This window comes from Oncorhynchus mykiss, chromosome 1, assembly GCF_013265735.2.
Source record: "Oncorhynchus mykiss isolate Arlee chromosome 1, USDA_OmykA_1.1, whole genome shotgun sequence".
NCBI lineage: Eukaryota > Metazoa > Chordata > Actinopteri > Salmoniformes > Salmonidae > Oncorhynchus > Oncorhynchus mykiss.
In genome coordinates, this window is record NC_048565.1 from 8878388 (window position 1) to 8893386 (window position 14999).

Here is a 14999-nt window from a genome sequence, read left to right on the forward strand (position 1 = left end):
TGTGTCCCCCCTTCTGCATTTTAGGCTACACACTCTTGAGTTTTTTCAGTGTGTTTTTTTGTTGTTGTATTGAAAGCGTGACTCACCAGCCACATGTAAAATCACTAGAATAATGTTATATTGATATGGGAGCTATTTCTAATGGTTATTTTTTGTATTAGAGAAAATAATGTCTTAGATTTTTTGGGGGGTCCGGCATTTTATTTCAATGTGATTGACTTGCCATCTGCAACAACCGATGAACTGAAACGCACGCGCTATTACAAACTGTTGGGAGTTTGAGGTTACCATGTGTTGGGCTTTTAGGACCAACTACTCATACGTTTTTTTGATGAGGAAACATATTTTATAATCTATCATTGCTCAACTGAAACCATTTTAAAGGTGAGTGACTCAGCTGTCTGGAGTTCATCATGTCAGACTGAAGACTGACAAGTTGGTTATTTTTATCCCAGCGCGGTTGAAGCTTGTGTGTAACTCAGCGCTTTAAAGTGTCATCAGGGCCTATTGGCCTAATCCGAGCTGCAGATTTTGGTTAGTATAGAGGGTTATTTGTGTGATATTTTTTGTTACACCTCCGTCGTTGAGTGTAGGAAAGAGAATCATGTAGGCATGTATAACGGATGTGAAATGGCTAGCTAGTTAGCGGTGTTCGCGCTAAATAGCGTTTCAATCAGTGACGTTACTTGCTCTAAGACCATGAAGTAGTAGTTCCCCTTGCTCGGCAAGGGCCGCCGCTTTTGTGGAGCGATGGGTAACGATGCTTCGTGGGTGACTGTTGTTGATGTGTGCAGAGAGTCCCTGGTTCGCGCCCGGGTATGGGCGAGGGGACGGTGTAAAGTTATACTGTTACACCTGTGTTACACCTGTGCCTCGAAGGTGGTTGAGTGTCTCAAGGCATAAATTACAGAGTACTTTGATACTCTGTGGCTTTTGCTGTTTTTTAATAGTGGTAGGCAATTACAGTTAAACTATTTGCAGTCTGCAAAAGCCGTACTGGATTGTCACTGTTTCAAACATGAACCCATATGGTAGGCATATTTCAGAAAATAACGTCCTAAATGCAAGACCACGTCTGCTTTAGTTTACATGAAAATCACATGGATTAAAATCAAATGATAGAATCCACCTGCCACAAGTGTGTGTGTCACTGGCAATGACATTGTATTGACACAACCCTGCTAACAAATCCCAATATACTGGAAACTGACATCCTTTGCGCAGTCCTCTATTGACCCCAAACGTCATTACACCTTGGGAAAAACAATCATAATATAGAATCCAGTCAAAACGGAGAAAATTGCAATTTCCATGTACTGCCCTTGTATCTCATTTATGAATGAGTTCTATCTGGTGAGTCACCATTAGAGACCCAAAGTAAGCACGCAGTAGGAACCCAAACATTGGTATTTTCGTGTGTGTGGGGAGATGCTTATCTGAATTTCAGATTGTTAAATCACCTCACTTGACATTGTTTTGACAAATACACATCATTGTTCCTTATACATGTGCTACCTCGTGTGTGTGTGTGTGTGTGTGTGTGCCTTGCATGTTGTTCACCACATGTTGTTTTTGTTCACAGGAGTCTGAGGGAGGCTTGTATGTGTGTATGAACACATTCCTGGGCTTTGGCAGAGAACATGTGGAGAGACATTACCGTAAAACCGGACAGAGTGTTTACATGCTCCTCAAACGGCATGTCAAAGAGGTGAGGGGTCATACCATATGCTTCTATATTGGTCTACACACCGACAGTGCATAGTGTACGTACATTTGACAAATTATATTATTTAATAGTACATGGGACTTACATAGCACTTTTCAACCCAAAGTCGCTCTACAATAGTATTTATTTTTATTTTTAAATGTAACCTTTATTTAACTAGGCAAGTCAGTTAAGAACAAATTCTTATTTACAATGACTGCCAAACCCAGACGAAGCTGGGCCGCCCTATGGGACTCTCAATCACAGCCAGATGTAATACATCCTGGATTCAAACCAAGGTCTGTAGTGATGCCTCTTGCACTGAGATGCAGTGTCTTCGACCGCTGCGCCACTCGGTAGCCCAATAGTAGAACCTAAAGAAAACACAGAGATCCAAAGCAAGACAACACTAAACTAATAGCAGGAAGAAACAAAAACATGAAACAAAATTAAAGGGAGGGGCTCAAGAATGGAAAGAACTTGTGATGTGTATGAGTGAGCGAGCGAGCGGTTTTGTGTGTGTGGGAGAGAGTGTGTGAGGGGGGGGGGGGCTTCAAGGGATACTTCAGGAGTCTGATGAACTCGTGCATACCATTTGTATGCCTCTGTGCAGTTTGAAGGAAGTTGCTTACTAGTGCAATTTCTAACTAGCGTTATCGCAATGGCTTAAAGTCTATGGGTATCTGCTTTCAGTCACGTTAGCATTGGCTCGCAAAATGAGCTCTAACTTCCTTCATACTGGACACCGAGACATAAAACTGGTATCTACATGTTCATCTGACTCCATTTCCAAAATCCCAAAGTATCCCTTTAAGGCTAGGCAATGGTGAAGAGCTGGGGCTTATGGAGGGACTTAAAGATGGTGATGGACTCGGTCACAGATGGCTGGAGGGAGGGAGTTCCAGACCTTTGGCGCAATCCTGGAGAAGGCCCTGTCACAAAAGCTCTAGAGCTTGGACCTAGAATGAGATGGTAGTAATATGGTTGTGCCATGTTTATTTGTTCAGTTTGTGTGAACGATTTTCCCCTCTTTTCCCTGATTGTAAGTTTTATCAAATCAGTGACATATTGTTATTAGTTGCAAGTACATTAGACTTTGTGTGTTCAATTTTGGCACAAAACATTGAAGGAAAATATATTTTGAGCTGATAAGAGGCTGGCTTGTTTCAACTTCATATTCATCATCTCTAGCATCACCTCAACATCAACTTGTGAGAATTGTGCATTTCTATGTTTTGGAGACAAAAGGATGGAGAAAGAAACGTTTTTCAGAGGACATAGTCCGGAAACGCTATTGATATTTTCTGGTACTTTTCAGAAGATAATTGTATTTCTTTATTATTTATGTTCACCAGATTATTTTATCACATTGAGACTTAAGGTTTCTTTCAACAGGGAGCACTGCATACACATAATTTAAAGAAATACTATATAAAATAAATATACAAGAATTACAAAAACAGTACCAGTCAAAAATGTGGTCACACCTACTCATTGAAGTGTTTTTCTTTGATTTTACTATTTTCTACATTGTAGAATAATAGTGAAGACATCAAAACTATGAAATAACACATATGGAATCATGTAGTAACCAAAAAAGTGTTAAACAAACCAAAATATATTTTACATTTGAGATTCTTCAAAGTAGACAGCCGTTTCCTTGATGACAGCTTTGCATACTCTTGGCATTCTCTCAACCAGCTTCATGAGGAATGCTTTTCCAACAGTCTTGAATGACATCCCACATATGCTGAGCACTTGTTGGCTGCTTTTCCTTCACTCTCAGTCCAACTCATCCCAAACCATCTCAGTTGGGTTGAGGTCAGGTGATTGCGGAGGCCAGGTCATCTGATGCAGCACTCCATCACTCTCCTTCTTGGACAAATAGCCCTTACACAGCCTGGAGGTGTGTTTTGGGTCATTGTCCTGTTGGAAAAACAAATGATAGTCCCACTAAGTGCAAACCAGATGGGATGGCGTATCGCTGCAGAATGCTGTGGTAGCCATGCTGGTTAAGTGTGCCTTGAATTCTAAATAAATCACTGACAGTGTCACCAGCAAAGCACCATCACACCACCTCCTCCATGCTTTACAGTGGAACCACACATGCAGAGATCTACTCATGCAGAGACATCTACTCTGCGTCTAACAATACATTTTAAAAAAATGAAATATCACATTTACATAAGTATTCAGACTTTCAGTACTTTGTTGAAGCACCATGGGCAACGATTACAGCATCAACTCTTCTTCGGTATGACGCTACACGTTTTGGCGCACCTGCATTTGGGGAGTTCGTCCCATTCCTCTCTGCAGATCCTCTCAAGCTCTGTCAGGTTAGATGGGGAGTGTTGCTGCACAGCCTTTTCAGGTCTCTCAGAGATGTTCGATCGGTTTCAGGTCCGGACTCTGGCTGGGCCATTCAAGGACATTCAGAGACTTGTCTCGAAGCCACTCCTACGTTGTCTTGGCTGTGTGCTTAGGGTCGTTGTCCTGTTGCAAGGTTTCATCAAGGATCTCTCTTTACATTGCTCTGTTCAACTTTGCCTCGATCCTGACTAGTCTCCCAGTCCCTGCCACTGGAAAACATCCCCACAGCATGATGCTGCCACCACCATGCTTCACAGTGGGGATGGTGCCAGGTTTCCTCCAGACATGACACTTGGCATTCAGGCCAGAGTTCAATCTTGTTTTTCATGGTCCGTCAGTCCTTTAGCTGCCTTTTGGCAAACTCAGCGCGGGCTGTCATGTGCCTTTTACTGAGGAGTGTCTTCCATCTGGCCATTACCATAAAGGCCTGATTGGTGGAGTGCTGCAGAGAAGGTTGTCCTTCTGGAAGGTTCTCCCATCTCCACAGAGGAACTCTGAGGGACCATTGGGTTCTTTGTCACCTCCCTGAACAAGGCCCTTCTCCCTCGATTGCTCAGTTTGGCCGGGTGGCCAGCTCTAGGAAGAGTCTTGGTGGTTATAAACTTCATCCATTTAAGAATGACGGAGGCCACTGTGTTCTTTGGGACCTTCGATAATGCAGAGTTATTTTTTGGTAGCCTTCCCCAGATTTGTGCCTTGACACAATCCTGTCTCGGAGCTCTACGGACAATTCCTTCAACCTCATGGCTTGGTTTTTGCTCTGACATGCTCTGCCACCTGTGGGACCTAATATAGACACTGTGCATTTCCAAATCATGTCCAATCAATTGAATTTAACACAGGTGGACCTCAATCAAGATGTAGAGACATCTCAAGGATGATCAAGGGAAACAGGATGCACCTGAGCTCAATTTCAAGTCTCATAGTAAAGGAATACTCATGTAAATAAGGTAGTGTTGTGTATATATATTTTTGTTTAATACATTTTCAAAAATCTCTAAACTTGTTTTTGCTTTGTCATTATGGGATATTGTGTGTAGGTTTCTGAGGAATTTTTTATTTATTTAATCTATTTTAGAATAAGACTGCAACGTAACAAAATGTGGAAAAGTCAAGGGGTCTGAATACTTTCCGAAGGCACTGTATGTGGATTTTTCAGTAGGGCTGGAGAGCATGAATACAAAGTAGAACATTTTTGACATTTCCCTTTTAACTAATGGTTTCTGTTCACTAATTCATTTGGAAGTTCCCTAACTTCAGATTTGTTTTGGTTCAACCATTTGTTTGGTGGTATGGCACTGACAGGCACACTGTAACCACAACATTTATGGTGAAATTTCAATTCCGTCAGTGATGGATCGTCAAATCAAATCAATGTTTATTCGTCATGTGCACAGCATACAGGGATTTCAGTGAATAATCTTTGAGTCATCTGCACTTTGCATGGGCCTATACAGTAGTAATAAGTTACAATTGCACAGTTGGGGTGGGAATACGAAGCCCTCAAGCCTGCACTCTAGGATGCGTTATTCAAATTCTATTATTGTAATACTACAGATCCAGACACAAAAGCTTCAAAATAGGTAGCAACCTGCTTATTATTTATATGTTATCACTTATCATACCATCATGGCCACCTAATCATCCCCAGCTTACAATTGGCTCACTCATCCCTCTTCTCCCCTGTAACTATTCTACAGGTCGTTGCTGTAAATGAGAATGTGTTCTCAGTCAACTTACCTGGTAAAATAAGGGTAAAATAAAATATCACTCACTTGCCTGACAAATGTCACACCTGTTTTTGACTGACAAATGGATCTAGCCAAGTAGATCTTCCCTACGTCTCCCAGCAACATAACAATCCAGATCAGAATGCTGTTCTCTGTTCTGTTTACAATCGAGTAAGGAAACTGCATGTTCAGTTTAAAATAAAAACAACCTTAGCTGCCACCGTTTCCGTTCGGTCCTAATTGACCCCCAGATAAGTGCATCTATTTTCATGCCTGGATCTGTCCAGAAACAGCTGTCCTCATTCCACCGGCTCGTGTTACTGTTGTTTTCCCATGATGCTAGTTAGTCCCAGAGTTCATTCTTCGTGTCTGTTTGATGTGTTGATGGGAGTCGGTCTGAACTCGATTTGGATCAGAAGGATCCAGTCAGTTCACAGTGAATGGTCTTGTAACCCTAGCTAGCAATTTGACATATTCACAGTCTACTGATTCTACTCTATGGAGTTTATTAAGGACATGCTTCCAGTATTTATTCATATACTGTTATATTTGACGTTTTGTCAGCCAGCACTAACTAGGCTGTTGTATTAGTGTTGGAAAAAAACGACTGTAAATATATCAAAACTGTTTTAGTATTCTAATTTATAAAGGTAACCATTTTGTATTTTTAGAAAACTAGTAGTTTCATGGCTTGCTACTGCTGTCTTTGAGAATAGGCCATTTTTAAGAGATATATTTGCTTGATATATATAGCTTTATATGACATATTTTGCTCCGTTAATAACCTTTCTACCTGTTAACTTGTTTCCCACAGAAAGCCACAGGTGCCGCAGGAGGCGCCATCTCCAGAAGAAGAAATGGCAGAGTGTTCCTAGGTAAGCCTGATATTGTCCGGAAAATATCCTCATGGGGAGTTCCCCTTAAACTCAGTCTCCTTAATGGGTTATTTACAGTACAGTCACATTTCTCTCAGTAGTCTGTTTGTCAGCCCATCTTGAAGAGAAGGACAAGACTCTCCCATCCTTTACTATAGGCCTTCATTTCCCCCTTTCTAATGCGATTATTAGGGGAAATTGTCTGTCATCGTGTCATGCTGTTATTGTTTTTATTTGGTTATATGGTGGTTGCCCTACACTGGCCATACACTCTGGCCTAAAGTGACATATTCCCATGTCCAGAGCCCGAGGCCTGGCCCCCCGTTCCTTTCCTGCCAGGCAACTCTAAATTTAGCTAATTTATTCGTATATGCAGTTAGTAACCATTCTAAATCCAAAGTGCCACATGCCCGGCCTGGTCTACTCTCCTCCTACACGGGGGTTGGTTTACAGTGGGCCGCACCTGCCTGTCGCTCGGCTGGCCTCAGCTGTTGTGCCCCGTCATCTCCCCCGGCCATCGGTCACAATGACACGTGCAAGGGAGGGCCAGGTGGTGGATTCTCCTCTCGGCGCTAGTGTTATTTAAATAATCAACGCTCGCTAGTTACCTCCCCTGTTTATCTGCCCCTGCAACGTTCCCTTACCCTCCATTCCCTTATCTCCCATTATCCACTTAAAGCTGTGTAGCCGGCCACTTCAGTGCCCTGCCTCGGTGTAGCCTACATACCCAGAAGCACCAGGCTCACAAGATTCACTCTCCCATTATTGGACATGCTGGATTGTTGTCTTTTCACTCTGCAGGCCTGGACACAGAGGTTCTTCCAACCTGATGTGAACTGTATCCTCCCTCCCTCCTTTCCAAATCTCCTCTCGACTTTGATGGCCATTGGAACCCAAGCTAAAGCTCAATGTTGCTTTGGCATTTCCATACCAGTGACGATCTAATCAGTCAGCCAGCAGCCCACACGTCATCATGTAACCAGAGGCTTCTTAACAAAAGCCATAGAGGAGAGAGGACTAGGGTTGAAAAAGAGGGGGTCAATGTACGCAGTAACATTATCTGGCTACTTACTATATGACTCAACAATTCGTCATCAACTATTTTAAGGTTCTGGACATCGTAGAAACAATAGGGAACACAATTCATTTGACTCAAGGTTCTACAAGCGCTGTCTGAAAGTCCCAAATGCATTTCAAACATGTATTGACTTATCGTCAATTATGCCTTGATGAGTATTCTATTAAATTGATGACATTCTATTGTGAAATTGTTAAAGGAGGACTTTGCATCCTACTACTCCTCAGTAGAACTCAACAGTTCAGCATAGAGAGGTCCAGAGCACACCGTGGGATTTTAACATACATTAGTATTCACCTGACCCTAGACCTCATTAAACAATTGGATCTTTTGACCCTTGTTGACAAGGGATATTTATATTACATTTGACCTCTGTTCTGCAGCTGTGACTTCTAACCCTAAACCTCAAGTCTGGGTTACCTCACTGGATGTATACTGTATCTTATCAAGCCAGCTAACATGGAAGCTCAAATATTCAAGAAATACATACACACCCCATGTATTATTGGATAACGCACCTTCTAACAAATCACATGATCTCAGAAATGCATTAGATCACCTGAAACAACTACCATATTCTAATTGGATGCTTTTCCAGAATTTATGTGAGTATTTGATTCTGTCATCTCACTTTTTTCCTGTATAGCCAAGACAAATGCTCAGTGAAAGGCCAATCAAGTGTATGAATCATCAGTCACTGTTTCATGGGAACTGAATGTTGACGTCTGCTTCCTCTCTCTCAGATTTAGAACTGAACCGTGATTTTAACGGGGATGAGTATGAGTGTGAAGACGAGGCCAAGCTCGTCATATTCCCAGACCACTTCGAGATCCCCTTACCAAATATTGAGGAGTTGCCTGCACTGGTCAGTGAGTGTGTACCCATGCCCTCTGTGTGCCATGCATGCTGAATGGAAACAGTGGATCACGTACCACCCTTCTCGCCATTTGCCTTTTCCAGTGCAGTGCTTCCTTATCCTATTTTTGAATGCCATAGGTATCCTGTGCTTCTCTTTTTTTGGGGGAGGGGGGCATCCTGTGTTAATGGTTTGTTAATCGCAGGGTCTAATTGTTGTGAAAGCCTTTGACTGCATGTGTACCACTGGTTGTGTTAACCATATGCCGATGTACATCTATTATAATGGGCAGGACAGTAGCTTAGTAGTAGTAGTAGTAGTGACATCACAATCTGATCTGATTATTCTAACCAATGACCAGTCATCTTTTATTTGCATACATATCCTCCTACTTTGAACGGGTAAGTGTGGTAAGCTAGAGTCTAGACGATACTATCAGCCAATCAGGACTGTGTATGTAATATATGTAAATTTGTATTGATACGCCCACATGATCAAACCGAGCATTTCAATGGCAAAAGGAGGCTCGGGGTTATGTTAATAAATTATTTTCATAAAATAAACGCACAGCGTGAGTTATGAGACGTATAGTGATGATTTAAAATAAAAAGACTGCATGGGGGCTTTAAAAGTTACATTATTTGGTGTTATTAATCCTCTGTTACAGGCTTACTCCGCTATCGGTGCTAGTAAAATAGACATATCAGTGAGGAACTACAGTGATACTCTATTATATAATTATCTTAGTTTCAGGAACATATTTATTGTCTCTTTTCCTCACTGATCTAACTGGAATCAGGTTATCTATCCTCCTGTATGCACCACAGTCCTAGACCTGTTACCATAGCCAGAAAAATCACAATGGAAAAAAATATATATTAAAAAAATCTCAGAAAAGTAGTGCACTGGGCCATTAATAGTCCGGTAATAGGGGACAGATAGAGCCGTCTCCAACGGAAACAAAAATTGTCCGCCTCCCCCCCCCCCCCATCAACAAAAACATTATCGGCACCCCCAAACTACTACTAGTCTTATGTCAGTGAAACACATCTCCTCAATCAGTAGATCTAATGGCTCCTGTGTGTCCTGTGACTCCCAGGTGACAATAGCCTGCGATGCCGCGCTCAACGCAGCGTCAGCCTACAAAAAGCAGGAGTCTGACTCCTGGGACGAGGAGATCCAGGTGTCCAAACACGCCAGGAGTCTCCGACAGCAGGACAACGGAGTGAGGATCCCACCCAGGTAACAGCCCACTGATTGGACTGACAAGAGTTACGCAATGATTTAGGAAACACCAATATTGTAGACATTTGGCTTCAGAACAGCTGCCGTCTCGGTCAGCCTCTAGAGAATATGTATGTCTGCTGTGTCATATCATTTTGTGTTACTTATGCTCTTGTGTTGCTGCTAGTTTGTGGGTCCTCCTGTGTTTTTTGTATTGGGGGGTCGTTCTGGGTTACTTGAGCTACTTGTGTGTCCCTCCACCTTACTTGTCGGATTCTGATCCCATTATAAGGAATCTCTCCTTTACCATGATCAAATGGTATATTCCAGTGGACAGACACTAAAAATAACCCCAAGCAGACAGCAATCACAGATGGACACTAAAAATAACCCCAAGCAGACAATAAATATAACCCCAAGCAGACAGCAATCACAGATAGACATTAAAAATAACCCCAAGCAGACAGCAATCACAGATAGATACTAAAAATAACCCCAAGCAGACAACAATCACAGATAGACACAAAAAATAACCCCAAGCAGACAGCAATCACAGATAGACACTAAAAATAACCCCAAGCAGACACTAAATATAACCCCAAGCAGACAACAATCACAGATACACTAAAAATAACCCCAAGCAGACACTAAATATAACCCCAAGCAGACAACAATCACAGATAGACACTAAAAATAACCCCAAGCAGACAACAATCACAGATAGACACTAAAAATAACCCCAAGCAGACACTAAATATAACCCCAAGCAGACAACAATCACAGATACACTAAATATAACCCCAAGCAGACAACAGTCACAGATAGACACTAAATATAACCCCAAGCAGACAACAATCACAGATAGACACTAAATATAACCCCAAGCAGACAACAATCACAGATAGACACCCATGTGCAGCTGCATCACTCTGAGGTGCACAACACATGATGGGACATACCAGAGCAACTCACCAGCTATTTTCTTAAGTATCTGAAACCAAGTTACTCTGTAATGTATCTGAAGCCAAGTTACATTACAGAGTATCTTAGGTATCTGAAGCCAAGTTACATTACAGAGTATCTTAGGTATCTGAAACCAAGTTACATTACAGAGTATCTTAGGTATCTGAAGCCCAGTTACATTACAGAGTATCTTAGGTATCTGAAACCAAGTTACATTACAGAGTATCTTAGGTATCTGAAACCAAGTTACTCTGTAATGTATCTTAGGTATCTGAAACCAAGTTACTCTGTAATGTATCTTAGGTATCTGAAACCAAGTTACTCTGTAATGTATCTTAGGTATCTGAAGTCAAGTTACTCTAACATTACAGAGGCTTTTGTGTAACATGGAGGTTACTCTTATTATGTACATGTAGCATTAAGAAGCACTAGCATTAAGAAGCACTAGCATTAAGATGCACTAGCATTAAGAAGCACTAGCATTAAGAAGCACTAGCATTAAGATGCACTAGCATTAAGATGCACTAGCATTAAGATGCACTAGCATTAAGATGCACTAGCATTAAGAAGCACTAGCATTAAGATGCACTAGCATTAAGATGCACTGGCATTAAGAAGCACTGGCATTAAGAAGCACTGGCATTAAGAAGCACTAGCAGCATTAAGATGCACTAGCATTAAGAAGCACTAGCATTAATTTGCACTAGCATTAAGAAGCACTAGCATTAAGAAGCACTAGCATTAAGAAGCACTAGCATTAATAAGAAGCACTAGCATTAATTTGCACTAGCATTAAGATGCACTAGCATTAAGAAGCACTAGCATTAAGAATCACTAGCATTAAGATGCACTAGCATTAAGATGCACTAGCATTAAGATGCACTAGCATTAAGAAGCACTAGCATTACGATGCACTAGCATTAAGATGCACTAGCATTAAGATGCACTAGCATTAAGAAGCACTAGCATTAAGATGCACTAGCATTAAGAAGCACTAGCATTAAGATGCACTAGCATTAAGAAGCACTAGCATTAAGATGCAATAGCATTAAGGAGTGTTTTACAATGAGAAACAGTAACACAAAAGTCTGTCTTACCCTGTTCATTGCACATAATTCATGTCAATCAATTAACTCCAATGAGAGAGAATGCTTTTTGGCCATTCTTGACGTATTTTGTCCTTCAAGAAAAACGACACTGAACAAATGTAATAAGAGCTAATATATTTATCAACATGTGATATGACTCTGTGAATGTTTTCCCCTGTCCTTTCTCTCCTCTCAGTGGTTGGAAATGTCAGAAGTGTGAGATGAGAGAGAACCTGTGGCTGAACCTGACGGACGGAGCGGTGCTTTGTGGGAAGTGGTTCTTCGACGGTGCTGGAGGAAACGGCCACGCCCTGGACCACTACAAAGACACCAACTTCCCTCTGGCAGTCAAACTGGACAACATCACCGCAGATGGAGCAGGTCAGTACCCACTTCCTCTGGCAGTCAAACTGGACAACATCACCGCAGATGGAGCAGGTCAGTACCCACTTCCTCTGGCAGTCAAACTGGACAACATCACCGCAGATGGAGCAGGTCAGTACCCACTTCCTCTGGCAGTCAAACTGGACAACATCACCGCAGATGGAGCAGGTCAGTACCCACTTCCTCTGGCAGTCAAACTGGACAACATCACCGCAGATGGAGCAGGTCAGTACCCACTTCCTCTGGCAGTCAAACTGGACAACATCACCGCAGATGGAGCAGGTCAGTACCCACTTCATCTGGCAGTCAAACTGGACAACATCACCGCAGATGGAGCAGGTCAGTACCCACTTCCTCTGGCAGTCAAACTGGACAACATCACCGCAGATGGAGCAGGTCAGTACCCACTTCATCTGGCAGTCAAACTGGACAACATCACCGCAGATGGAGCAGGTCAGTACCCACTTCCTCTGGCAGTCAAACTGGACTACATCACCGCAGATGGAGCAGGTCAGTACCTACTTCCTCTGGTAGTCAAACTGGACAACATCACCGCAGATGGAGCAGGTCAGTACCCACTTCCTCTGGCAGTCAAACTGGACATCAGAGCAGGTCAGTGACACATATTGGGCTTCCGTGCTTCTACACCTGCATTGCTTGCTGTTTGTGGTTTTAGGCTGGGCTTCTGTACAGCACTTTGTGACATCAGCTGATGTAAGAAGGGCTTTATAAGTACATTTGATTGATTAATATTGGGGAAAACATGCAACAATACATTATAAATGCTGATGCATTCATCTAACACAAAAACGCATCATATCTGGGTTAGAGATCCTATTAAAGAGAGATCCATAGAGATCCTATTAAATTCATATTCTATCTATACAAGTAACAACCATCCTATTAATATGAAGAGATCTTGGCCCTTGTTTTTTTGATGACCAGTAACAACCCCCGTTTCAGATATATATTCATTTGATGAAGAAGAAGCAGTCCTGGACCCTCACATATCCGAACACTTGCAACACTTTGGAATAGACATGCTACAGATGCAGCAGGTATAAGTCTCGCCATCGTTGTAGGAAAGATTGAGAAGCTCTCATTTTGTCTGTACTCTACCTTTTTCAATAATACGTAACATTTGTGATGTTCAGCACACTTTCAAACAGCCACTTCCATTTCACATAGATCAATGTAAGCCTAGAATAACATCAACCACGTCTAGATTAATGTGACCCCTTTATTTTGAACCTCTACTCCCTCATTTTGTTCCATTGGTCGAAATAGAATGGAACAGAAAATGGCCACCTCAACACAGAGAGCGTTCGGCCTCGGGTCAGCGAGTGGGAGGTGATCCAGGAGTCGGGCATGAAGCTGAAGGAGGTGTATGGCTCAGGTTTCACGGGCATCAAGAACTTGGGTAACAGCTGCTACCTGGGCACCACCATGCAGGTCCTTTTCAGCATCCCAGAGTTCCAGAGGGCGTGAGTATAACTAGCATATGGGAGGGGCGCGTGTGTGTGTGTGTGTGTGTGTGTGTGTGTGTGTGTGTGTGTGTGTGATATATATATATATATATATATATATATATATATATATATATATATATATATATATATATATATATATATATATATATATAGAGAGGGGGGGGGGGGGCTCTAGAATAGACCAGAGTAAACATACAAAGTCAGGACACTGCGGGGGTCATGTTCAGCCCTCCTACAACAAGACAAATATAGATGCTGATGACGGAAAACTGACTCACTTGACCTAAAGGTGTTATTACGTGGTGATTGCACAACAATACCTACAGTACTGAGAACAGCAGGCTAATACGAGTGGATGACTGTAGAATTCAATCTCATATTTTCCCTCTTTTACAGTAGCACTGAATGTACTGTCTGGCGTCTGTTTTTGAATCTCTAGGTATGTTGGAAATCTACAGAGGATCTATGACTACTCACCTCTTGACCCCACCACGGATTTCAGCACACAAATGTGAGTCAATACACAGTTTGCATAATGTTGCTTATCATCAGCACAGCGTTTTGACCAGGGATCTGGCCTGCGCGGGCCCGGGGAGGCTGAGTAAATTATAATGGACCTATACATTTTCGAATAACTTCCCTTCTTCTAGCCCGCAAATTGCCTTTGGCAAACTAAAAAAAATCAGCGTGGCCCTCCCACTGAATTTTGAAATCCCGATGTGGCCCTCGAGACAAAATGATCCCCTGGTCTTGTCTCACACCTCCAAACATCTGACCGGTTCACATAATTGCTGACTTGCCGTTAAAAGCCTCTCTATGCCAACTCTAATATTTTCTAGCTACACTGTATATACACAAGTATGTGGACATAACTTCAAATTAGTCCATTCGGCTATTTCAGCCACACCTGTTGCTGACAGGTGTATAAAATTGAGAACACAGCCATGCAATCTCCACAGACAAACATTTGCAGTTGAATGGCCTTACTGAATAGCTCAGTGACGTGGCACCGTCATAGGATGCCACCTTTCCAACATGTCAGTTTGTCAAATGTCTGCCCTGCTAGAGCAGCCCCGGTCAACTGTATGTACTGTTTATTGTGTAGTGGAAACATATAGGAGCAACATCGGCTCAGCCGCGAAGTAGTATACCACACAAGCTCACAGAACGGGAACGCTGAGTGCTGAAACTCGTAGCACGTAAAAATCGAACTGTTCGTCGGGAGCTTTATGAAAT

At 42.2% G+C, this 14999-nt stretch overlaps 1 protein-coding gene across 3 annotated transcripts in view; it reads left to right on the top strand.

Annotated features, from left to right (window-relative positions):
• Positions 1–14999, top strand: part of usp13 (ubiquitin specific peptidase 13) — a 37810-nt gene that overhangs the window by 797 nt on the left and 22014 nt on the right. For 2 of the 3 annotated variants that reach the window (XM_036989225.1, XM_036989170.1), the window contains exons 2-9: positions 1583–1708; positions 6620–6680; positions 8502–8623; positions 9714–9856; positions 12086–12270; positions 13237–13331; positions 13561–13757; positions 14203–14274. In XM_036989225.1, the coding sequence (XP_036845120.1) occupies positions 1583–1708; positions 6620–6680; positions 8502–8623; positions 9714–9856; positions 12086–12270; positions 13237–13331; positions 13561–13757; positions 14203–14274 (1001 nt within the window). Of the gene's footprint in view, positions 1–31; positions 385–1582; positions 1709–6619; positions 6681–8501; positions 8624–9713; positions 9857–12085; positions 12271–13236; positions 13332–13560; positions 13758–14202; positions 14275–14999 lie in introns of those variants that run through there. The other variant, XM_036989273.1, reaches the window with a different exon arrangement.